The following is a 23,815-nucleotide window of genomic DNA, read 5'->3' on the forward strand; positions in this document are numbered from 1 at the left end:
AGCTATGATTAATGGAAAGAAAATTATCAGGTATGATTATACATAATTTTACCTTTCAATATCAGCCCATGTATGTCTTAGATATTTTCAAAATAAAGCCAAGTCACTTAACCTATAGCAGAATACAAATCCTCACAACTGGGTGATAGCATCCGATGGAGCCCATGTGAGACAATACTCTCCAGTTTAGTAAGCTTTAGAGAGGCACCTCCATGCATGTAAATGACTTCCTCAGTCATTAAATAACTGAGGGTTGTAACATAGTAACATAGTAGATGACGGCAGAAAAAGACCTACACGGTCCATCCAGTCTGCCCAAGATAACTCATATGTGTATACCTTACCTTGATTTGTACCTGTCTTTTTCAGGGCACAGACCGTATAAGTCTGCCCAGCAGTATTCCCCGCCTCCCAACCACCAGTCCCGTCTCCCATCACCGGCTCTGGCACAGACCGTATAAGTCTGCCCTCCACTATCCACACCTCCCAACCACCAACCCCTCTTCCCCCCCACCTGCTCTGCCACCCAATTTTAGCTAAGGTTCTGAGGATCCATTCCTTCTGCACAGGATTCCTTTATGCATATCCCACGTATATTTGAATTCCGTTACCGTTTTCATCTCCACCACCTCCCGCGGGAGGGCATTCCAAGCATCCACCACCCTCTCCGTGAAAAAATACTTCCTGACATCTTTCCTGAGTCTGCCCCCCTTCAATCTTATTTCATGTCCTCTCGTTTTACCGCCTTCCCATCTCCGGAAAAGATTCGTTTGCGGATTAATACCTTTCAAATATTTGAACGTCTGTATCATATCACCCCTGTTCCTCCTTTCCTCCAGGGTATACATGTTCAGGTCAGCAAGTCTCTCTTCATACATCTTGGAACGCAAATCCCATACCATCCTCGTAGCTTTTCTTTGTACCTCTTCCATTTTTTTAACATCCTTCGCAAGGTACGGCCTCCAAAACTGAACACAATACTCCAGGTGGGGCCTCACCAACGTCTTATACAGGGGCATTAAAACCTCCTTTTTTCTGCTGGTCACACCTCTATCTATACAGCCTAGCAATCTTCTAGCTACAGCCACCGCCTTGTCGCACTGTTTCGTCGCCTTCAGGTCCTCAGATACTATCACCCCAAGATCCCTCTCCCCGTCCGTGCCTATCAGACTCTCCCCGCCTAACACATACGTCTCCCTTGGATTTCTACTCCCTAAGTGCATCACTTTGCATTTCTTCGCATTGAATTTTAATTGCCAAACGTTAGACCATTCTTCCAGCTTCTTCAGATCTTTTTTCATGTTTTCCACTCCCTTCGGGGTGTCCACTCTGTTGCAAATCTTGGTGTCATCCGCAAAAAGGCAAACTTTACCTTGTAACCCTTCGGTAATGTCACTCACAAATATATTGAACAGAATCGGCCCCAGCACCGATCCCTGAGGCACTCCACTACTCACCTTTCCCTCCTCCAAGCGAACTCCATTCACCACCACCCTCTGGCGTCTGCCCGTCAACCAGTTCCTAATCCAGTTTACCACTTCGGGTCCTATCTTCAGCCCATCTAGTTTATTCAAGAGCCTCCTGTGGGGAACCGTGTCAAAAGCCTTGCTGAAATCTAAGTAGATTACGTCCATAGCACGTCCTTGATTTAATTCTCCTGTCACCCAGTCAAAGAATTCAATGAGATTCGTTTGGCACGATTTCCCTTTGGTGAAACCATGTTGTCTCGGATCTTGCAACTTATTGGCTTCGAGGAAATTCACTATCCTTTCCTTCAGCATCGTTTCCATTACTTTTCCAATAACCGAAGTGAGGCTTACCGGCCTGTAGTTTCCAGCTTCTTCCCTATCACCACTTTTGTGAAGAGGGACCACCTCCGCCGTTCTCCAATCCCTCGGAACCTCTCCCGTCTCCAAGGATTTATTAAACATATCTTTAAGAGGGACCCGCCAGAACCTCTCTGAGCTCCCTCAGTATTCTGGGGTGGATCCCGTCCGGTCCCATGGCTTTGTCCACCTTTAGCTTTCCAAGTTGTTGATACACACTCTCTTCCGTGAACGGTGCTTTATCCACTCCATTCTCAGGTGTACTTTTGCCAGTCCCTCGCGGTCCTTCTCCAGTATTTTCTTCAGTGAAAACAGAACAAAAGTATCTATTTAGCAAATTGGCTTTTTTTTCATCATTATCTACATAGCGTTTCGCTGTATCTTTTAGTCTTACAATTCCCTTTTTTGTCTTTCTCCTTTCACTAATATACCTGAAGAAGTTTTTGTCTCCCCTTCTTACATTTCTAGCCATTTGTTCTTGCGCCTTCGCCAGACGTACCTCTCTCTTGGCTTCTTTCAGTTTCATCCGGTATTCCTCCCCGTGTTCCTCTTCTTGAGATTTTCTATATTTCTGGAACGCTAACTCTTTAATCTTTATTTTCTCAGCCACTTGCTTGGAGAACCATATCGGTTTCCTTTTTCTCTTGCTTTTATTTACTCTCCTTACATAACGGTCTGTGGCCCTATTTATTACTTCTTTCAGCCTGGACCACTGTCCTTCCACTTCTCGTACATCCTCCCAGCCCATCAGCTCCTTCCTCAGGTATTCCCCCATTTTATTGAAGTCAGCTCGCTTGAAATCCAGGACTTTGAGTTTAGAGTGGCCGCCCTCCACTTCAGCCGTCATATCAAACCAAACCGTTTGATGGTCACTGCTTCCCAGGTGTGCACCCACTCGGACATTTGATACACTATCCCCATTTGTGAGTACCAGATCCAACGTCGCTCCCTCCCTTGTGGGCTCTGTCACAATTTGTTTGAGCAGAGCACTTTGGAAAGCATCTACAATCTCTCTACTTCTTTCTGATTTCGCAGATGGAACCTTCCAATCTACATCCGGCAGATTAAAATCTCCCAACAACAGCACCTCTCTTTTCTTCCCCAACTTTTGAATATCAGCGATCAGATCTTTATCTAGTTTCTCCAATTGTGTCGGGGGGTCTGTAGACAACGCCCATGTGGACAGAGGTTCTATCCTCTCTTTTTAAGGTGATCCATATCGCTTCTTCCTTTCCCCAGTTCCCTGTCATTTCAGTCGCTGCGATATCATTTCTCACATACAGAGCTACTCCTCCACCTTTACGCCCCTCTCTATCCTTCCTAAAAAGATTATAGCCTGGTATGTTTACATCCCATTCATGGGAACCATTGAGCCATGTCTCTGTGACTGCAACTATATCCAAGTCTGCGTCCAACATCAGGGCTTGAAGGTCATGAATTTTATTGCTTAGACTGTGAGCATTTGTGGTCATTGCTTTCCATCTACATTTCCTAGTATGTGTTTCGGTTTTAGTGATTTGGGGGTGTCTTTTCTCTTTGGGTACCTTCTCATCTTTTTGTTCCACCTTCCTTGCTTTTTCTTTTTCTTCCGCCTCAGTTTTATTTTTAGGAACATTACAGTGCTGTAGTGGAGCAAAAGAATTTTGTAGTGGCAACACTTGTGCGGGTGGATGCTTCTGTGTCACATGACGAAGTCTGCCTGAGCCTACTGTGAACCATCTGTTCTTATGTGGTTTTATTCTTTGAGGCATTGGTGAGAAGTTATTCTCCAAAGACAAGCAGGCTGATATTCTCACAAGTGGGTGACGCCACGTCGGCCCCGGAGGATTTTAAAGCAAAATCTCTTCTACGGCGTTCCGTCGCGCGAGCGAACGCACTGCGCATGTGCGCACACCTCTTCCCGCTCGCCGTGCGGACACGCCCCTCAGTTTTTCTTTTTCCGCGTCTGAGGAGACACGGAGTTTGTTAGTGCTTCGTGTTTTCTTCAGGTCCTCGGAGTAAAATCTTTTTTATTTTTTTATTTTACCCTTTTTGGGTGTTCTTTATTTTTTCATTTGATCCTTTCATGGCAGGCTCATTGTGGCTTATATATACAGGTACTTTTTTGTACCTGGGGCAAGGAAAAGTTAAGTAGTTGCCAGAGTCACAAGGGGCTGTGCCTGAAAGGAAAACAAAGCATATAAGCTTCTCTTTTCTTATAAAAATGCTGGCATATTGTTATCTGTGGGCTCTCTCTCGCCAGCAAACTAAACAAGCCCACATTTTTAGGATCCATTTATTAAAACTTTACAAATGGCTCTCCAGAGCTGTGAGAGCCTGCTCCAGCACACCACTGTCTTTAAGCCCCACAAGTGTGAAGGTGTATGTCACAGGAAAAACCAGGAACCTAAGCAGGTGCATCCCTGGTCAGCCACTGCATGGGCAACCTGGTGACACAATATCAGTGGTGTAACCTTTGAAGTGAGTCTCCACCCGCCTCGGCGCCTCCTGCTCTGCAGGTCATTCGGGCGCATCGGAGGATGTGTCTTGGGCCGGATCATCTCCCTGTGAAGCGCAAGTAGTGTCTCAAAGACGAGACGTATTCTACTCTGCCAGGGATGCCCAAAGGAGATCATTCTGGAGTCCGACAGAGACCGATGCACGCTGGGTATAGTTATGCATCGAATAGGTCTCCACCTGCCTCGGCGCCTCCTGCTTGGCAGGTCATTCAGGCGCATCGGCGGATGTGTCTTGGGCCGGATCATCTCCCTGTGAAGCGCAAGTAGTGTCTCAAAGAAACGAGACGTATTCTACTCTGCCAGGGATGCCCAAAGGAGATGCCCAGAGCTTTGCTCCCTCGGTTATGGAGGTATCCGGGCTTCAGACATCAGTCGGTGCCGAGAGCGTTGCTCCCTCTGTTATGGAGGTATCCTGGCATTGGACGTCGATGCACCGGTACATCGGTACCAGGTATCATCGGTGCCGTGGATACCATCGGTGCCAGGTGTCATGGGTACCGTCGGTACCGAGGAGTATCGATACCAGGAACATTGGTACCATGGTCGGTGTCATGGGTCCCGTCTGTACCAGGTATCATCGGTACCATGGGTCCCGTCGGCACCGGGTATCATCGGTACCATGGGTGCCGTCGATGCCGAGAGTCATCGGTGCCATGGGTGCTGTCGGTACCGGGTATCATCGGTGCCATGAGTGCCGTCGGTACCGAGTATCATCGGTGCCATGAGTGCCGTCGGTACCGAGTATCATCGGTGCCATGGGTACTGTCGGTACCGAATATCATCGGTGCGTCGGTACCGAGGAGTATCGATACCAACTACATTGGTACCATGGTCGGTGTCATGGGTCCCGTCGGTACCGGGTATCATCGGTACCATGGGTCCCGTCGGCACCGGGTATCATCGGTACCATGGGTCCCGTCGGCACCGGGTATCATCGGTACCATGGGTGCCGTCGATGCCGAGTGTCATCGGTGCCATGGGTGCTGTCGGTACCGGGAGTCATGGGCACCATCGGCACCAGGTATCATGGGCACCATCGACTATCGGTACCAGGTATCATCGCCCATCGGTACCGAGTATCATGACTGCCATCGGTACCATAGTATCAGGTATCGTCGGTACCGTGGATACATGGGTATCAGGTATCATGGATGCCGTCGGCACATGAGTACCATCGATACCAGATATCATGACCAGGTACCATCGGTGCCATGGGTGCCATTGGTACCAGGTGTCATGAGCACTGTCGGTGCCATGTGTACCATCGGTACCGTCGGTGCTGTTGGTGCCGGATATCATGGGTACCATTGGTACCACATGTCATGGCTACCATCGGTACCAGGTATCATGGGTACCATCGATACCAGATACCATGACTATCATCGGTACCAAGTACCATGGGTACCATTGGTACCGGGGTCCATCGGTACCATGTGTATCATCGGTACCGTCGGTGCCATGGTCTAGCAGTCTGGTTTCGATTCCCTTGCATTTCCAGACTTTGTCCTTGGCTTCGGGACCATGGGTACCATTGGATGCCATGGGTGCTACCGCCTCCTGCGGCATCTGGCTTTTCACCTGGTCTCCTTCACCGATGCTGCCTCTGGTATGGGTGTTCGCACCCTACTGGGGCAACTTCTCGACCCATAGTAGCCTCCATATCGGACGCGTTTGGATCTGAGCTGCTCTGTTTGAGTAGTTAGTTCAGTTCAATGATGGTCATCTGACATTACAGTGGAGATTGTGAATCCCAATGCCCAGATGCTAGAGGTCCTGGACTACTATCTTCACCTGAGTCTTCTGCACTCAGAACAGATAGGAGTTCTAAGAACTTATTTCGGCGTCCCCGGGGCCAGAGCATACATCCTTAGCCTCTTTTGGAGAATGGCGTACTAGGCTGGCATGATCGCATCCCAAATCAAGTCTTGTCAGATCTTTACGAGCATTTCCACCGGAGTAGGCTAAACCTTTTCACCAAGTGGTCAGGTAGCACACGGTGTGTCGCAGGTTCCTGTCCAAGGGCATTTTCGACACTTGTAATGTAACACCTAGATTTCTGCTCTAGGTACAGTGATGCGCAGACTCTCATGACTGTGTGCCTCTCTCCTGGAGGAGGAGACTCAGCAGAAAACTGTAGATATGCTGTGCATACACTTCCTCATCTTGGAAGTTCTTTAGAGAGAGGAGTAGTTTTCCTTGTGCCTTAAGGGGTCGTACCTATACTCCTACTTCTCGACAGCCGGTTCGGGCTATGCCTCAGCACGCTCGTTCTAGTCAGCGGCGTGCACCTAATCAGGCCCCTGCACCTATTCCCCAGGAAACCGAGGGGTTTTTGACTGGCTCCAATTCAGTATAGCCACTAAAAAAAAAAAAAAATGTCCGTACCGGCCATTCTGCCTGTCGGGGGGGAAGTTTACATTTTCTCCACCAAAGGTGACTTCTTTTATCCTCCAACCGGTGGGGTTTTTCAACTAGTCCGGTTAGGATACATTCTCAATCTGGAATCAAACCCTCCACATTGTTCATTGGAAGCTTAATCCTTTAGCTTCCATCAAAAGTGAGTACTTGCAGAGGAACTCTCTGCTTTTCTCAGCGCCAATGAAGTCGAGCCCGTTCCACCAGGGCAAGAAGGGTTGAGATTCTATTCCAAGTCTTTCTTTGTGGGTTGCGTCCCATCATAGACATAAGGGGCCTAAACAGATTTGGTTCAGGATGCTTTCCCTGGGCATCCTTCTTCCCATACTTCAGGAAAACGATTGGTTATGCTCTCTGGATTTACAGGATACTTATACTCTCTTTGCATCCAGAGTATGTTTTTTTCCTAGTGCCTGGCTGTTGTTGCAGTGTATCTTCATGGACTGAGAGTGCATGTGTTCCCTTAACACGATGATTGCCCGTCTCAACAGATTACAGCACAGTACATATTGAGACTTCTTGACACATGGCTTCCACAGTTCACGTAACTCCCATGGCACTTTTGCACATGACATCCGCTCAGTGCATCCTAGCTTCCCAGTGGTATCAAGTTTAGGGTATCTAGAGGATGTAACCCGACTGTCCGCCAGTCTTCGGTATTCCCCTCAGAGGTGGTTAATTCTCTCTATTTTGATTCTGAGGCACCTTACTCAGTCAAAAGCTGCTGACGAAGGTTGCATCCCTCCTGGCTATCCAACCAAATTATTTTAATTCAACAAACAATCGGGTTGTGATGTACTCGATAACAAAGGAGTACTGGATCTTGCCCTCTGAGTTAGGATGCCATGCAGATGTAGCGGTGGGCCCGCAATGCGGCATGTTTTCTCCAAGCCACTTATCTAATTGGCGTAAACAGCAGTCTGGCCGACAGGCTGAGCAGGATAATGCTACAGTTGAGCATGCCTATAGTTCGAAAGACCCCTCAGTGGATCTTTTTGCTACTTAGTCCAATCGCAAAGTCCCTCAGTTCTGTTCCAGGCTGCAGGTTCACGGCAGGCTACCATCGGATGCCTTTCTCCTTCTTTGGGAGACAGGTTTTCTGTATGCGTATCCTCCCATACATCTGGTGGAAAAGACTTTGCTGTTTCTCAAGCAAGATTGTGGAGCCATGATTCTGATTGCTCTTTTCTAGCTGCGTCAGATAGGATTCCCTCTTCTTCTGGAGTTGGAATGTTTTTCAGCTCTCATTACGCAGAACGAGGGGGCACTTCTACATCCCAACCTCCAATCTCTGGCTCACACGGTCTGGATGTTGAGAGTGGGGTTTCGTTGAGTTTTCCAGAGTGTCTCCCGACTCTTGCTTGCTTTCAGAAAAGATTTCACAAAGAGGTGATATTCTTTTTCATGGAAGAGGTTTGCCGTCTAGTGTGACAGCAAGGCCCTAGATCCTGCATCTTGTCTTATACAGACCTTGCTTGAGTTCTTTCTACACCTGTCTGAGTCTGGTCTCAAGACCAACTCTGTCAGTATTCATCTTCGTGCAATAAGAGCTTATCATCAACGTGTGAAAGGTCAGCCTTTAGCTGTCCACTTCACGAGAGGTTTATTTCTCCCCCAATATTGAGAAAATTCCTTGTATGTGTCTAAGGGAGATTATTTCTGTTGGGCTTAGCACCCACAATAATTTTGACAGTTGGCTCTTATGCTTCGGTCAGAGTTCCTATCACTCCTTATCCAGTATCTTGGGGTCCCAATGTCGTTTTCATCCAGCTGCTGCAAGCTCAATTCGGGCCACTGGATTCCTGCCATCTGAAGTATTGGACCTGGAAGGTCGTTTTCCTTAGTGGCTGTTCCTTCAACTCGTAAGGTCGGTGAGCTTCGGTCTCTAGTAGCTCAAGCGCCTTACCTTACTTCTCATCTTAACAGAGTAGTTCTCCGCATGCAGACAAAGTTCTTACTGGCGCTGGTATCGGAGTACCATCTGCTCCAGTCAGTTGTCTTGCCAACATTCTTTCTCCCTCATCTTACAAGCCCTGGCGAAAGCAAGCTCCGCACTTTTTGCGTGGAGCAGACGAGCTCCCTCGGACGGTCCGCCCAGTTGTTTATTTCTTTAATGCCAGTTGCTGTCGGAAACCGCATAATTTCTTCTTGGCTAGCAGAGTGCATCTCCTTCATTTTTGTCCAAGCTGGACTGACTCTAGAAGGCCATGTCACGGCTCACAAAATTAGAGCCATGGCTGAGTCGGTGGCTCATCTAAGATCAGTCACTATTGAAGAGATCTGCAAAGCTGCGGCGTGGTCATCAGTCCACACATTCACATCTTACTACTGCCTTCAGCAATAGCCGACTTGTCAGTCGGTTTGGGCAGTCGGGGCTGCAGAACTTCTTTGGGGTTTAGAATCCAAAGCCCATTTTTGTTCTGTTCCAGGCTACACTCATTTAGATGTTTCTTCTTTTCAGGTCAATTTTATTCTGGCCTCGCCATTGCGAGACTCAATTGACCACTATTTGTTGTGTTGTGTAAGCCTGGAAGCTAGGGATACCCCACTTGTGAGAATATCAGCCTGCTTGTCTTTGGAGAAAGAGTAGTTACTTACCTGTAACAGGTGTTCTCCGAAGACAGCAGGCTGCATATTCTCACAAACCCTCCCACCTTCCCCTTTTGGAGTTGTCTCCTCCATCTTTTGGATTTAACTGAGGGGCGTGTCCGCACGGCGAGCGGGAAGAGGTGTGCGCACATGCGCAGTGCGTTCGCTCGCGCGACGGAACGCCGTAGAAGAGATTTTTAGATTTTGCTTTAAAATCCTCCGGGGCCGACGTGGCGTCACCCACTTGTGAGAATATGCAGCCTGCTGTCTTCGGAGAACACCTGTTACAGGTAAGTAACTACTCTTTCTGTGCAGTCCTAGAAGTTGCTTTAATTGGGTTGGAAGGCACATGAAGACTTGTATCCTTCTGTCTATAAAGATCACCTGCTACAGGTAAATAACTTGTCTCTGAGGTCAAGAAGAGGCCACAAGTCTTTACAACTAGTCTGTGTCAGTAGAGTAGTAAGGGGGCACCATCTTATCAGGGGTGCCACCCAGCAGCAGCACAGTAGCAATTGTGGCTGGCAGGGATCCCCAGGCCCTGTCAACTGAAGACTCCTGGCATCTCTTCCTCCCTCCCCCTGGGGTGATGATGGGCCTCTTAACTGCACTCCCCTCTTCCCGGTACCTTTTAAATCCTCCTATTCTTTGCTGGCAGTGAGCAGGCACTCCTACCCTCTGCTCACAGCAGCCCTGAGTCCTCCCTCTGATGTAACTTCTTGTTCACAGAAACTGGAAGTTATGTCAGAGGAAAGGCTCAAGCTGACTTGAGCAGCAAGTAGGAGTCCTTGCTGCCGGTGAAGAACAGAAGGATTTAAAAGGTGCCAGGGGTGGGAGGGATGCAGTTGAGACCACCCCCCCCCCCCCCCCCCCAAAAAAAAAAAAAAAAATTGTTGAAGAGGAGATGTGTGCCATTTTCGTTCTGCCCTGGGTGCCATCTTTCTTTACTACATCATTACTGTGGATTCAGCAGTAGTGAAAATGGACTTTTTTTGTGAGTAGGGCAATACATGTGGATCTCCTGAAAAATTATTTCAGTTCTATAGCAGGATAGTGACTCAATGGGGTGTTAGCACTGGATGGGTGGAGAATCTTGTGTATTCTTCCAATTCTGCTCATAGCAAAAACTTCCCTAAAACTTGGACAGTGTCCAGCGTTTAGGAAACTCATAGCCCCTTATAGACCAAGACTAGTCATTTCCTGTTCTTTAGGAGATACTCATAAGGAGACTATCAAAATGGGGAATTCTCCAGTGCTTAGTGCAAATTAAAAGCTCTTATCCACCCAGCTTCTCATTTCTTTTGACTACAGTAAGCCTTGAACTGCTGTTGCTTAGTGTCCACCCTCCAGTTGGCTAGCAAATTACGCCTCCTTTGCTTATGTCCTAGCAACTGACCTTAGAGGGATGTGTACAGACTTATACTTCTGGAGTCATGGCTCTGTTAGTAGCCCAGTTGAAGTAAACTTCTGAGAAGAGATTTGCAGAGCTGCATCATAGATTCACATCTCAATCTGGAAAGGGATTTCTGATGTGACGAGAAGTTTGGGCAATCCAAAATATGAAAAACAGGAAACCAGAAAAAGCCCCCTATGTAATGAGTTACAAAAAGAAAAAAAAAAGTGGGAGCAATGTTCTTCCACACTGAAAAGTTTATTTTAAATCCAGCAGTTGTACAGGTATCACATATGTAAAGGTTACCTTCCTAAATAAGTCGATACATAAATAAGCAAGCAAACAGAAAAAGGTTTATTGCCATCAAAAAAGAATTTGGTATCTGCTCATTGGCAATGTTTTTATTTCATCCTTTTTATGAAGACAACCTATAGTTAAGGAGTCCTAGCTGTGAAGACCTGTGGTTCCTTATCCTGTTCCGCAGAGCCAGGGGCCTAAGGCCTTAGGGTTTTCGCAGGATATTTACACCTGGCAGTGAACTACTTTACTTCCACTCCCTGCCCTTCACTCCCCCAGTTCATTTTTAGAATTTGTTTATGATGTTTGAGCACTTTTTGATTTGCTTCACACTTGGGGCGTTTAGTCTTTTTAACTTTGATCAATTTGGCATTAGATACTTTAATTTATAGCTTAATGCACGTTAAATCGATTTATATAGGTTATACATGCAGTAGCTAACTGTATGGTAACAAATGTATATCCTTACTGGCACATGCTTTCGTGTAGCATATTCAAATCTGATAATGAAATTTGTATGTATCCCTCAGAATGAACCCTGGCTCATGAAATCTGACTGTGTGATGCACGTAATCAGTAACTGTCCAGGAGAGAGCTTCTCATGCTACTTTTGTTGCATTCTGCCTTTGCCTTTCTGTAGAGCAGGATGCATGTCTGTGGTAGAACAGTTTTGACTAATTCTATTATAACAAATATACAGTGTGATCTTGCTATTTGCAAGGGTTGGGATCGTTCTATTGGAAAAACAGGGTTAGGTTCCTGCTAGGCTCTGGTTATGACATTTTTGTTGAGCAATCGACACATGTGCCATGTTTTGGGGGTTTTTATTTTGTAAAAGACACCCCATTTAATATATATTTCTTACAAATAATTTATGCTGTATTTCCTATATAGTTGGTGTACTGTACAGTACAAAATACTGTGAAAAAACACTTTACACTAGGAATGGTGAAAGGGGAGGCTGTTTGGCTTGGGGAACCTCAGCTGGGAGAGTGTGCGTTGAGCATCTTGCAGACATGTGCAATGGCTGGAAAATTTTGAAATGCAATTTTTGGGTCACATCTCTGCAGATTCACAAAATTGCAAATCGTGAATGCATGAATGGCAAGAACACACTGTACATTCATTATTAAACAGCTAGCTAAACCATCCTAACATCCATATAAAGGCTTGTCTTAATATTATTCCAACTGTTTATTGCAAGTAAGTAAACCAGATAACTTGCTGCATGCAAGTAGCTAAGAACAAGAGTCCTGTCCAGTGGCGTAGCCAGACTGCCAATTTTGGATGGGCCTGAACCTAAAGTGGGTGGGCACAAATGTTTCTCTCTACCACCCCTCCCCCAGCAACCTTTAGTCACACTAATCAGATGCATTTGTCACACAAGGGTAAAGTGCTGCTTTTCAGTGCATCAGGTTTCAGAAAATAAATTTAATAGCCTAACATCCTTTTCAATGAGCTTTCAGAGGCCAAAACCTCCTGCCTCAGGCCAGTATAATGCTGTTATGGTATCCTCTCCTGACCTGAGGAAGGAAGTATTGGTCTCTGAAACTTTATTAACACAGGTACCATATTACTTTATCCTAAATTAAAAATAAAATTATTTTACCTTTGTTGTATGGCCATTTACTTTTTCTCATTGTGTTGCTTCCAGTCTCTAGATTCTGCTTTCCTTCATTTTCGCTTAACTCTTCTGCCGGGGTTTCCTGGCAACTTGTCATTTTTCTCTCCTTTTTCTTTGCTTTCTTCAATATTTTTCTGCCCCTCTCTCTCTCTCTCTGTTCAGATTTAATTCATTCTTACTATCCATTCTTTAATTTCCTTCTTTTTACTTCATCTACCTATGGCTTTTCATCTTTTTCTCACCCTTGTTCTCCCCATACTCTTTCCTCTTATTCTCCAGTCTTTCACTACTCCCCTTTTCCATCCAGCAGCTCCCCTCTTTCTCTCCCCATCCTTCCAGTGTCTCCCCTCTTTCTTTCTGCATCCTTCCATCCAGTGTCTCCTCTTTCTTTCTTTCTCCTTACCCTTCCATCCTGCGTCTTCCCATCCTTCCACCCATCTCCCTCTCTCCTGATCCTTCCATCTAATGTCTCTCTCCCCCCTCCTTCTATCCAGTGTCTCTCTAGCTCTCTATCCTTTTCTGTTCAGTGTCCCTTCTCTCTCCACATCCTTCCAGTCTCTTCCCTTTCTGCATCCTTTCATCCATCTCCCCTCTTTTTCTCCCCATCCTTCCATCCAGTGTCTTTCTCTCCCTATCCTTCCATCTGTTTTCCCTCTTTCTCTCCCCATCCTTCCATCCGTCTACCCCCTCTCCCGATTCTTCTATCCAGTGTCTCTCTCTCTACCCTTTTACATTCATCATTTCCCCCTTTTTTCCCCATCCTTCAATGTCTTCTGTTTCTCTCCCTACCCTTCCTTCCAGCATCTTCCCTCTTTCTGATCTCAGCCAGGATCCCCCCCTTTCTCCCCATCCTTATCACCAGTAGCTTCTCTCTTTCTCCAGCCCTTCTCCATCTCCCCTCCTTCTCACCCCACTCTCTTTACCTCCTGCCTCCCGCTCCATCTCCCCTCCTTCTCTCCCGAGTCCCCACTCTCTCTCTCTTACTTCCTGCCTCCCCCTCCTCCCTCAAATCTTCATTTCTTGGCCACTGCTGCAAGTAGCCGCTACAAAAAGAAAAAGAGCTAAACAAAGCAAAAATGTTTTTAAAAACTAAGAGGGCCGAGTGAGTGCGCATACTGGGAGTGAATGAGTAAATTAATGGAGAGATGACAAGTGAGTCAGTAGACACTAGGGATCTGATTTGCAGAGGGTGGCTGAGAGTGAATGGGGGATTATGAGTGGATGGGTGGGCTAAAAGTGGCAAGAAGACTGAGTGAATGGATGGGAATTCTAAGTGACAGAGAGATGAGTGAGTTAATGGATAGGATTGAATGACAGGGGATTGGGTGAGTATAGGAAAAGCTGAATGTACTGGACAGTGTGAGTGAATATGGGGAGAGTAGTGATTGCTAGAGGGAGGGTTTGAGTGTTTGGTGAGATTTGTTATCCCCTCTTCCCTTTCTTCCTCTAGACAGCGCTCCCAGTCTTTCCTCTTGATCAACAGGCAGAGCCTATACTCCCCTGTGGCCATATTGCTCACATCTTCTATTCTGGGCTCTCTTCTTGTTCATTCTGCAAGCATGGACTCCCTGCTTGCAGTGTGACTCACACTTTTGCTGTTGCCTGCAGTGTAGCTATTTTTTTTCCCCAGAGAGCCGTTTGCTTCCCCCTCAGCCCGCCCAGCAGCGATTCCGGCCGCAGGCTCAGCTTCGGCTCGCACATGCTGCCTGCCCGCTGCCGCTCAATCTCCTTGCAGCTCCTAAGCGGCAGCGCGAACCCGGAAGTCTCTGGCTTCCGGGTTCGCGCTGCCGCTTAGGAGCTGCAAGGAGATTGTTGAGCGGCAGCGGGCAGGCAGCGTGTGCGAGCCGAAGCTGAGCCTGCGACCGGAATCGTTGCTCGGCGGGCCTGCAAGGAGGGTGAGGGAAGATGGGGTAAACCGTGAAAGCTGCTGCACGCCAAGGGGGAAGGGAGCCACCGGAATCGCTCTGCTGCTGGGCGGGCCTGACCCCAAATTGGGTGGGCCCACCCGTGGCTACGCCCCTGGTCCTGTCTAAGCAGGATGAGCTCTTTTTAAACTGGATGCTGATGAATTGGCTGCTAGACTGAAGGGATGGATGTTGAATGACTGGAGAGAGGTGGAAGAGAGATTTTAGTAAGAAAAAAGGATGTCTGACTGGCTAGACATAGGCTTCATTGAAAGAAGGATGTTGGGTCTTGAAAGGAGGTTACTTTCTCCAAAGGGAAGGGACAGAGGCAGTGGACTGCTTGCTCTTGATCCTAAGATGGAGAATTCTGCCCTGCAAGAAGGGGTGCAGAGAATACCCATAAAATTAGGGGGCTGAGGAAGTGACCAGTACGGTCAAAGCATGAACTTTTCAGGTTTCTCAGAGACTGGAGGAATGGGATCACATGCAAGTTCTACCAGGAAATTATTCTAGCTAAAATTACATAATATAAATATAATTACAATGAATATAAAAATTCACACACAACTGTGTGGAGCAGAACACTGACAATACAAACAGTGGATGGAAAAAGATAATGAAACTGGAGATAAAAGATATTCTCAGGACCAGTGTCAGACCTGGGGCAGAAATTTGGGAGGGGGCCTCAATGTCCACTAGATAGCTGTGCCACCTCCAACTTTTGAGGAGGTGGGATCCTCTGTGGCATGTGGAGCTCTGGGCAGTGCCCTGGTTGTACCCCCTAACACCTGTTCTTGTGTAGTGTTTGTCCTTTGGTAGCAAACTACTTTCATTTTGGTTTTTTGCTTATTTTCCAGATGTATTGAACAGAAATTTAAGCGCTGTCCACCTCTGCCCACTACCAGCATCATAATTGTTTTTCATAATGAAGCCTGGTCTACTCTATTGAGAACTGTTTACAGTGCAATGTACACCTCCCCTGCCATTCTCCTGAAAGAAATTATTTTAGTTGATGATGCTAGTGAAGATGGTAAGAGCAGTGTGGTGTTATATTTCTTTATCATTCATGTAGGCTGAGCTTGTTATATATAAAATGCAGTGATTTATCAATTTTCAATACCTGAATTGAAATATTTTGCAGTGGTATATTAGCCTGATATACTAAACTGATGCTACTGCAGTAACATATAAAAAAAAACACAGCTCCCATTACTTCTAATAGAGCCTATTCATTAATGCTTTGGTAAATCAGCTTCTATATGGTGTTAAAACTCAGTGGCTGAGCTGTTTTTTAAAATTAATATACAAAACTGATTAATCATTTGTGAACCTGGGATAACTTTAGGCAACATCAATTCGTTTGTCAGAATTTGATTGAAACTTTTCTGAATATATCAGATTTTACATCAGGTTGTACTAGGCATGGCACTTCAAACACTGAATATAATTGTATTTATCCATTGGGTTTAGTTTGCACCTTTTCCAGCAGTAGCTCCAAAGTGAATTATATTCAGGTTACTCGAGGTAATTTCCATGTCCCTGAAGTATTCGCAATCTAAGTGGTCCTTTTACTAAGGTGTGCTAATGGATTTAGTTTCCGCTAATTAGTGTATGCTAAATAAGATGCCCATTATATTCTTACAGATATCTTATTTAGCATACACTAAATCTGTTAGGGGTCCTTTTACTAAGGTGTGCTAAGTTTGTACGTGAGGCAATGGGGGGGAGGGGTTAAGTGACAACCTGGGTTTTTCCTGAGTAGTGAATCCAACCAGTATTTGCCAAAAGTAATTGATTTTGACAGGTGACACGCCCACTTCTGGGTTCTCAGCCATTCAGAAGCGAGGACACATCCAAGCCATGCCCAAACCGTCCCCTCTGACATCACTGGCCATGCCCCACCCAAGCCCTGCCAACTCCCCACCTCATTTGCTGTCACCAGATATATATTGACCCCACCCAAGACCCACCCTTTTTGTATAGCCACAGCCCTTGCCCCACCTTATTTGCTTAGCATCTCCCCAAACCTGCCTGTCTTTTGCATAGCCCTGCCCCAAACCCTCCCCTTTTTGGTGATGTCATAGGAAGTGATATCATAGCCACACTCCTTTTCCAAGATGGTGGCCACTTCTGTATACAAGGAGGTTTGATAACAGGAGATGGCATGATACCATAAGGCTGAAGCCGGTCTTCATCTACTCCACTCAAGGAGGTTTTAATTCTCCCCAATGCAGCCATTGCCCCATCTTGGTACACCAAAAACAATGAAATTGTTACGGTGATGAGCTCCGCCTACTGATTTCAGCCCACATAATGAGCCAGATAGGCTCATACCATCTTCTGTTATGAAACCTTGACTGTATGCATTGTCACTGCCTGTTTCCACTACTAGACACCATCTTGGATTGGGTCACGTGATGGGAAGTGCATCAAAAAAAAACCTGACACCACCACCTACAGCCGTGGAGGACTGTGCACAGCTTCATCTTTTTACTCACAGGAAAGAAAGAAGAATAGGTATTTGTTTTCTTTTTCTTTCAAAAGGATACTTTGTGCTTAAGAATGACAGACTGATTTCTGAATGACAGCTGTTTTAGGCTTAAAAAACAAAAGAATCAACCCCTCCTCCTCTTTGCTTTAAAGGACACATATTGACAAAAAGCTAAGCTGTTTTAAGATTAATTTACACAAGAAACTGTAGGTTTGGAGATCTGGCTTTAAGAATTGCATGGAGACAGAAATTCAACCCGTCCCCACTCAAATCTAACCTATTTCCACAAGTAATCTCATCCGTCCCCACCCATCCCCATGAGAAAAAAGGATCATCTATTTCTTAAGGTTAATTAGTTTTTATTGAGTTTTAATGAAAGTACAAATTGCAAACATCCACCAAGTAAAAGGACAATAACCAGTCAAGAATATTGGGCAGTTTTCTTTAGTCTGTTCAGAAACCGAAGTCTATCCACAGTATGTGGTCCTAGCTCTGATCGTCTACCCTTGAGAAGGGGGAATGGGACTTGATATACCGCTTTTCTGTGTTTTTTGCAACTACATTCAAAGCGGTTTACATATTATATACAGGTACTTATTTTGTATCTGGGGGCAATGTAAGGTTAAGTGACTTGCCCAGAGTCACAAGGAGCTGCTGTGGGAGTCGAACCCGGTTCCCCAGGATTAAAGTTCACTGCACCAGAACACGCCCAGCTGATGAAAATGACCACTTGGATGATGTGCTGGCAGCAGGCACTCCAAGAATTCATCTAGCAACTCCAGAAAGATTTTTCCACTTAGTTGATTTTAACTTCCAGTAAGACAAGACATCATCAGTAATTTTGTCAGTAGTATGAGTCTACCTGAGAAAAAGCAGATTTTTTCAAGTAGTATTGTCATTACAAATATAAAATATTGAAATAGCTAATGAAAGAAAATATATACATACCTCAGGTATATTTAAATATGAAATACATTTTCCTCTAGTTTCTTCATCTTATTGGGTTGCTGCAAGACAGACGAGTCATCTGGAATGTCTGCTGCTAGCAGTCTATCCACTATCTTTCAAGTTGGACAGTGCCTGTGCATATTCAGTTGGTGTTAATGTTCCAAAGTTTTTAAACTGTGGATCCAGCAAAGCAGCGGTATAATTTACCGATGAATTGTGAAGTATTCATAATGTTAAGTAGATGGTTTTTTAGTTGTATAATATTGCTACTGTCGGAAACCTTTTCAGTTAAGTGTTTTCAGCTTTATTTTGGTAGGTAATACCAGATGCAGTGAAGGGCTTTTGTCAACAGAGAGGCATTTTGTGGCCACATCAACTGGTTCCAAAACTTGAATGACATCAGCCAACAAGTCTTCATTGATCTGAGCCAGCGGATGAAATACATTTCTATTAAAACCTGGCTCAGCACTCAGTGTATGGAGATCTGAAAAATTTGTTGCCACTGATTTCAGTGTTATTACAGATTACTGTTCCATCGTGTTATTACACATTGTTTAAATGTTATCAGGTAGTTGTTAATTTTTGTTCGTTTTGTCAATGCCACTAGTTCTTTTGAGCTGTCAATATGTTTGGGTACTTCAGATGGCAAGCCAGTGCCATATGAATTTGCTGCAGTCCGTGCGATAAAACAAGATTTGGATTATGACACAAACATCCGATCCATGTGTTTTCTCGAAAGACAACCTTCATATAACTGGCATTTTCTGTAGTGAACACATTGTCTTGATAACATACACAAAACTTGTCTAGAGTCGATTTCACTGTCAGTTTTATATTTCCAGAGATATGATTTTCATCCAGTAATGGAGTAGCCAAGATACACGATTCAGTTTGCCAGTTACCAATATACTGTATGGTCAGTTATGTAGCTGTGGTTGCTTTGTGTTTCCGGAGGTCAGTTGTCACTCCGAACTGTGGCACTAAAGTTAGAAGGTCGCACTCATCGACAAACTTTCTCCACAACACCAAGATCAAGAAGCACAATGATGCAATGGATTCTCTCTCCCGCCGGGCGCCTTCTGGTACAACCTCCTCAAGTAGGAGGTATTTTGGAGAGAAGAGGAGTGCCTCCTATTCCTATGCTAGGCGTAGGTACACTTCTGCTTCTCGGCAGCCTGCCCAGGCTCAGCCCCAGCGCGCTTGTTCTCGTCAACAGCGTGCGCCTAAGGCCCCTGCTGCTCCCCAGCAAAAGCAAGGGACGGGCTTTTGACTAGCTCCAGTTCGGCATAGCCACTGGAAAAGTGTCTGTACTGGACGACTTACTGGTTGGGGGGATGTTAATGTTTTTTCACCGAAGGTGGCCTCTTCAAATAGTCCGGTTAGGATACACCCTCAATCTGGAATACAAACCTCCAAATTGCCCACCAGGAGCTCATTCTTACAGCTCCCAGCACAAGCAGGTACTTGCAGAGGAACACTCCGCCCTTCTAAAGGCCCATGCGGTCGAACCCGTTGCACCAGGGGAAGAAGGGCTGGGATTCTATTCCAGGTACTTCCTTGTGCAAAAGAAAACGGTGGATGTGTCCCATCCTAGACCTAAGGGCTCTGAACAAGTTCCTTGTCTGAGAAGTTCAGGATGGTTTTCCTGGGCACCCTTCTTCCCATCATTCAGGAAAATGATTGGCTATGCTCTCTGGACTTGATGGATGTGTACACACACATCTCAATACTTCCAGCTCATAGGAGGTATCTTCGATTTCGGCTGGGAACCTGACATTTTCATTACCATTTACTGCCTTTTGGTCTGGCGTCTGCGCCCAGAGTGTTTACAAAGTGCCTAGCGGCCGTTGCAGTATCACTGCGCAGACTGTGAGTGCATGTGTTTCCTTATCTTCACGATTGGCTGGTGAAGAGCACCTTGGAGGAAGGTGCTCTGAAGTCCATGCGAATGGCTATTCAGGTGCTGGAGCTACTGGGGTTGGCAGTAAATTACTACAAGTACTATCTCACCCCAGTCCAGAAATTGGAATTCATTGGAGCGCTGCTGGACATGAAGTCAGCTCGAGCTTATCTTCCTGAGACAAGCACAGACAACCTGTCCCTGGTGTTCATAGTTAAAGTGTCTCAGCAGATCACGGCTCAGCAAATGTTGACACTTCTGGGCCACATGGCCTGCACAGTTTATGTAATTCCCATGGCACGTCTACATATGAGATCATCTTAGTGGACCCTAGCTTTTCAGTGGTATCAAGCTGCAGGGGATCTGGAGGATGTGATCCAACTGTCCACCAAGTTTTGAAATTCTCTTCAGTGGTGGACAGTCCGGTCCAATTTGACCATGGGACAACCATTCCAAATTCCTTAGCCACAAAAAATGCTGACGATGGATGCATCCCTCCTAGGGTTTGGAGCTCATGTAGATGGGCTTCACACTTGAGGAGCCTGGTCCTTCCAGGAAACAGGTCTTCAGATCAACCTCTGAAATTAAGAATGATCTGGAATGCGCTAAAGTCTTTCAGAGATTGGCTGCCCAACCAAATCATCTTGATTCAGACAGACAATCAGGTTGTAACACCAACAAGCAGGGGGGCACCGGATCTCGTCCTCTGTGTCAGGAAGCTGTTCAGATGTGGCTTTGGGCATGCCATCACTGCATGTTTCTCCAAGCTACTTATCTGCAGGTATAAACAACAGTCTGTCCGACAGACTGAGCAGGGTAATGCAACCTCACGAGTGGTTGCTGAACATGAGCGTAGCCCGCAAGATCTTCAGAGCGTGGGCACCCCCTCGGTGGATCTTTTTGCCACTCAGATCAATGACAAGGTCCCTCAGTTCTGTTCCAGGCTTCAGGCCCACGCCAGACTAGCGTCAGATGCCTTTCTCCTGCATTGGGGAACAGGCCTGCTGTATGCATATCCTCCCATACTTCTGGTCTTGCTGAAACTCTAGCAAGACCGCGGAACCATGATCCTGATTGCACCCTTCTGGCCGCATCAGATTTGGTTCCCTCTTCTTCTGGAGTTGTCCTCTGAGGAATCGTGGAGATTGGAGTGTTTTCTAACCCTCATTACCCAGAACAAGGGGTCGCTTCTACATCCCAACCTCCAGTCTCTGGCTCTCACGGCCTGGATGTTGAGAGCTTAGAATGTGCCTCCTTGTGTCTTTCAGAGGGTGTCTCCCGAGTCTTGCTTGCTTCCAGGAAAGATTCCATGAAAAGGTGTTGCTCTTTCAAATGGAGGAGGTTTGCCGTCTGGTGTGACTGCAAGGCCCTAGATCCTCTTTCTTGTTCTACACAGACCCTGCTTGAATACCTTCTACACTTGTCAGAGTCTGGTCTCAAGACCAACTCCGTAAGGGTTCACCTTAGTGCGATTAGTGCCTATCATCGCCGTGTAGAGGGTAAGCCTATCTGTGGACAGCCTTTAGTTGTTCGTTTCATGAGAGGTTTGCTTTTGTTAAAGCCCCCTATCAAACCTCCACCATTGTCATGGGATCTCAACGTCGTCCTCACCCAGCTGATGAAAGCTTCTTTTGAGCCACTGAATTCGTGCCACCTGAAGTACTTGACCTGGAAGGTAATTTTCTTGGTGGCTGTTACTTCAGCTCATAGGGTCAGTGAGTTTCAGGCCTTAGTAGTGCATGCACCTTATACTAAGTTTCATCACAACAGATTAGTCCTCCGCATGCACCCTAAGTTCCTGCCAAAGGTGGTGTTGCAGTTCCATCTGAACCAGTCAGTTGTCTTGTCAACATTTTTTCCCCATTCACATGCCTATCCTGGCGAGAGCAGTTTGCACACCTTGGACTGCAAGAGAGCCTTGGCCTTTTACATGGTGCCGGCGAAGCCCTTCAGACAGTCCGCCCAGTTGTTTGTTTCTTTCGACCCCAACAGGAGGGGAGTCGCCATGGAATAACGCACAATCTCCAATTGGATAACAGATTGCATTTTCTTCACTTATGCCTAAGTTGGGCTGACTCTGGAGGGTCATGTCACGGCTCATAATGTTAGAGCCATGGCTGCGTCGATGGCTCACTTAGTCAGGTGGTGGTAACGCTTTGTTATATCTATCGGTCACATGTTCATTTTTAGGCTTATGATCTGCTTGCAGACTTGTCCAGAAATGCATGAACTATGATCTTACCTAGCTTTTTTGCATGTTTTATGTTTTCATTCACATGACCTTGTAACACTGCTAAAGCAAAATAATGTATTCAGATTCATCCCCCTTTACAGACTGGCTCCAGAAAAAAACAGGTCTTGCATCAGCAACGAGGCCCAGTGGCACGTTGAATCTCATGTACTTAAAAAAAAAAAATGTAAAGGGTCATGTATGATGAACGGGCTTTGATTCAAAATTTTAACACATTGCCTTATTGCTACTGATTATATCCATAGTCTTTGCATATGGTTTTACTTAACATTGTATTCTTCCTATATGAATACTGTTAAGGCAAAACAATCCCTGTATAAAGCGTTTATTCTTCCACTATTTTCATTGCTATTTCTTTTACTAGTGCTTTACATAACATTTTTTTTTAATTTGTATGTTTCTCAGGTGAACATTGCTAAAGCAATATAAAGCATTCAGATTCAACACAGCTTTTTTTTCTCCTTTTGAACTGGTTGCAGAAAAATCAGCTCTTGCCAGACTGAGTTCACACAGACTGAGCTAACATAGATGTGTCAAACAGGAGAGGGGAGGGTGTCACATAAAGCAACACCACTTTGCCTTGAGAGATTAGTTTATTGAGCTTTTTTGCAATGTTGTTCAGAAAAAAACCCTCTGGTTTCTTGTGAAACTTATCTTACAACAGCTTTGGAAAAAAGAGAGCCTGATGAGCCAGACTCCCCACACATACGGTTTCTTGTGTAAGTTAATCTTAAAACAGCTTAGCTTTTAGTCAATATGCGCCCTTTAAAGTGAAGGGGAGGAGGGCTCAATTCTTTTGTTGTTTAAGCCTAAAATGGCTATCATTCAGAAATCAATCAGTTTGTCATTCTTAAGCAAAAGGTATCCTTTTGAAATAAAAAGAAAACAAATGCCTATTTTTCTTTCTTTCCTGAGAGAAACGTTTAAGCTGAGCACATTCCTCCATAGCTGTAGGGGGCGGTGTCAGGGTTTTTTTTGTCCTTCCTGTCATGTGAACTCATCCAAGGTGGTGACTAGTGGAAACAGGAAGTGATGTGATGTATACAGTAGTGGCCTCCATCTTGGAAAAGGGGTGTGGCTGTCACTTCCCGCAGCATCACCAAAAAGGGTAGGGTTTGGGGTTGGGCTATGCAAATAAGGTGGGGCAAAGGGTCAAGCTGTCATGTCCAGTGATTTCATCAGAGGGGGCAGGGTATGGGTGTGGCTTGGGCATATCTTCGCTTCTGATTGGCTTAGAATCCGCAAAGTGGGCATGTCACCTGTCAAAATCAATTAATTTTGACAAATGTCTGTGAGATTCACAGCTTCCATGGTTGTCAGTTTAGTACTCTAACCACTAGACTACTCCTCCACTACACATTAAACTGAGTGTTTGTTAGTTGCTATAATGCACATGATAAATCCCACAATTTTTTTCAGAAATACTTTAAAGTTTCTACCTTTTGCTGACAAGTACCATGTTATCACTCTTCTGGTGAAAGTGGCTTTCAAAATAAAAATGTCTAATAGAGATTATAAAGGTCAGAGTTCCATCACAGAGCAAATACATGAATGCAGATAGAAAAAGATAATTTGCTTTTAAATAATGCATAGTAGATTATAAAAACATTATATGTTAATGTCAGCATAAAGGATTAAGAAATTCTGACTTTTTAGACTTGGCTTTTAGATTTATTATT

General features: G+C 45.5%; 1 protein-coding gene across 1 annotated transcript in view; it reads left to right on the forward strand.

The window, feature by feature from the left end:
* The window catches only part of GALNT3 (polypeptide N-acetylgalactosaminyltransferase 3), a 144,465-nt gene that overhangs the window by 57,745 nt on the left and 62,905 nt on the right, over positions 1 to 23,815 (forward strand). The window contains exons 4-5 of the mRNA XM_030210083.1: positions 15,404 to 15,576; positions 17,914 to 17,923. Coding sequence (XP_030065943.1) covers positions 15,404 to 15,576; positions 17,914 to 17,923 — 183 coding nt within the window. The remainder of the gene's footprint in view (positions 1 to 15,403; positions 15,577 to 17,913; positions 17,924 to 23,815) is intronic.

The sequence above is a fragment of the Microcaecilia unicolor genome, chromosome 7 (assembly GCF_901765095.1).
Source record: "Microcaecilia unicolor chromosome 7, aMicUni1.1, whole genome shotgun sequence".
Lineage (NCBI taxonomy): Eukaryota > Metazoa > Chordata > Amphibia > Gymnophiona > Siphonopidae > Microcaecilia > Microcaecilia unicolor.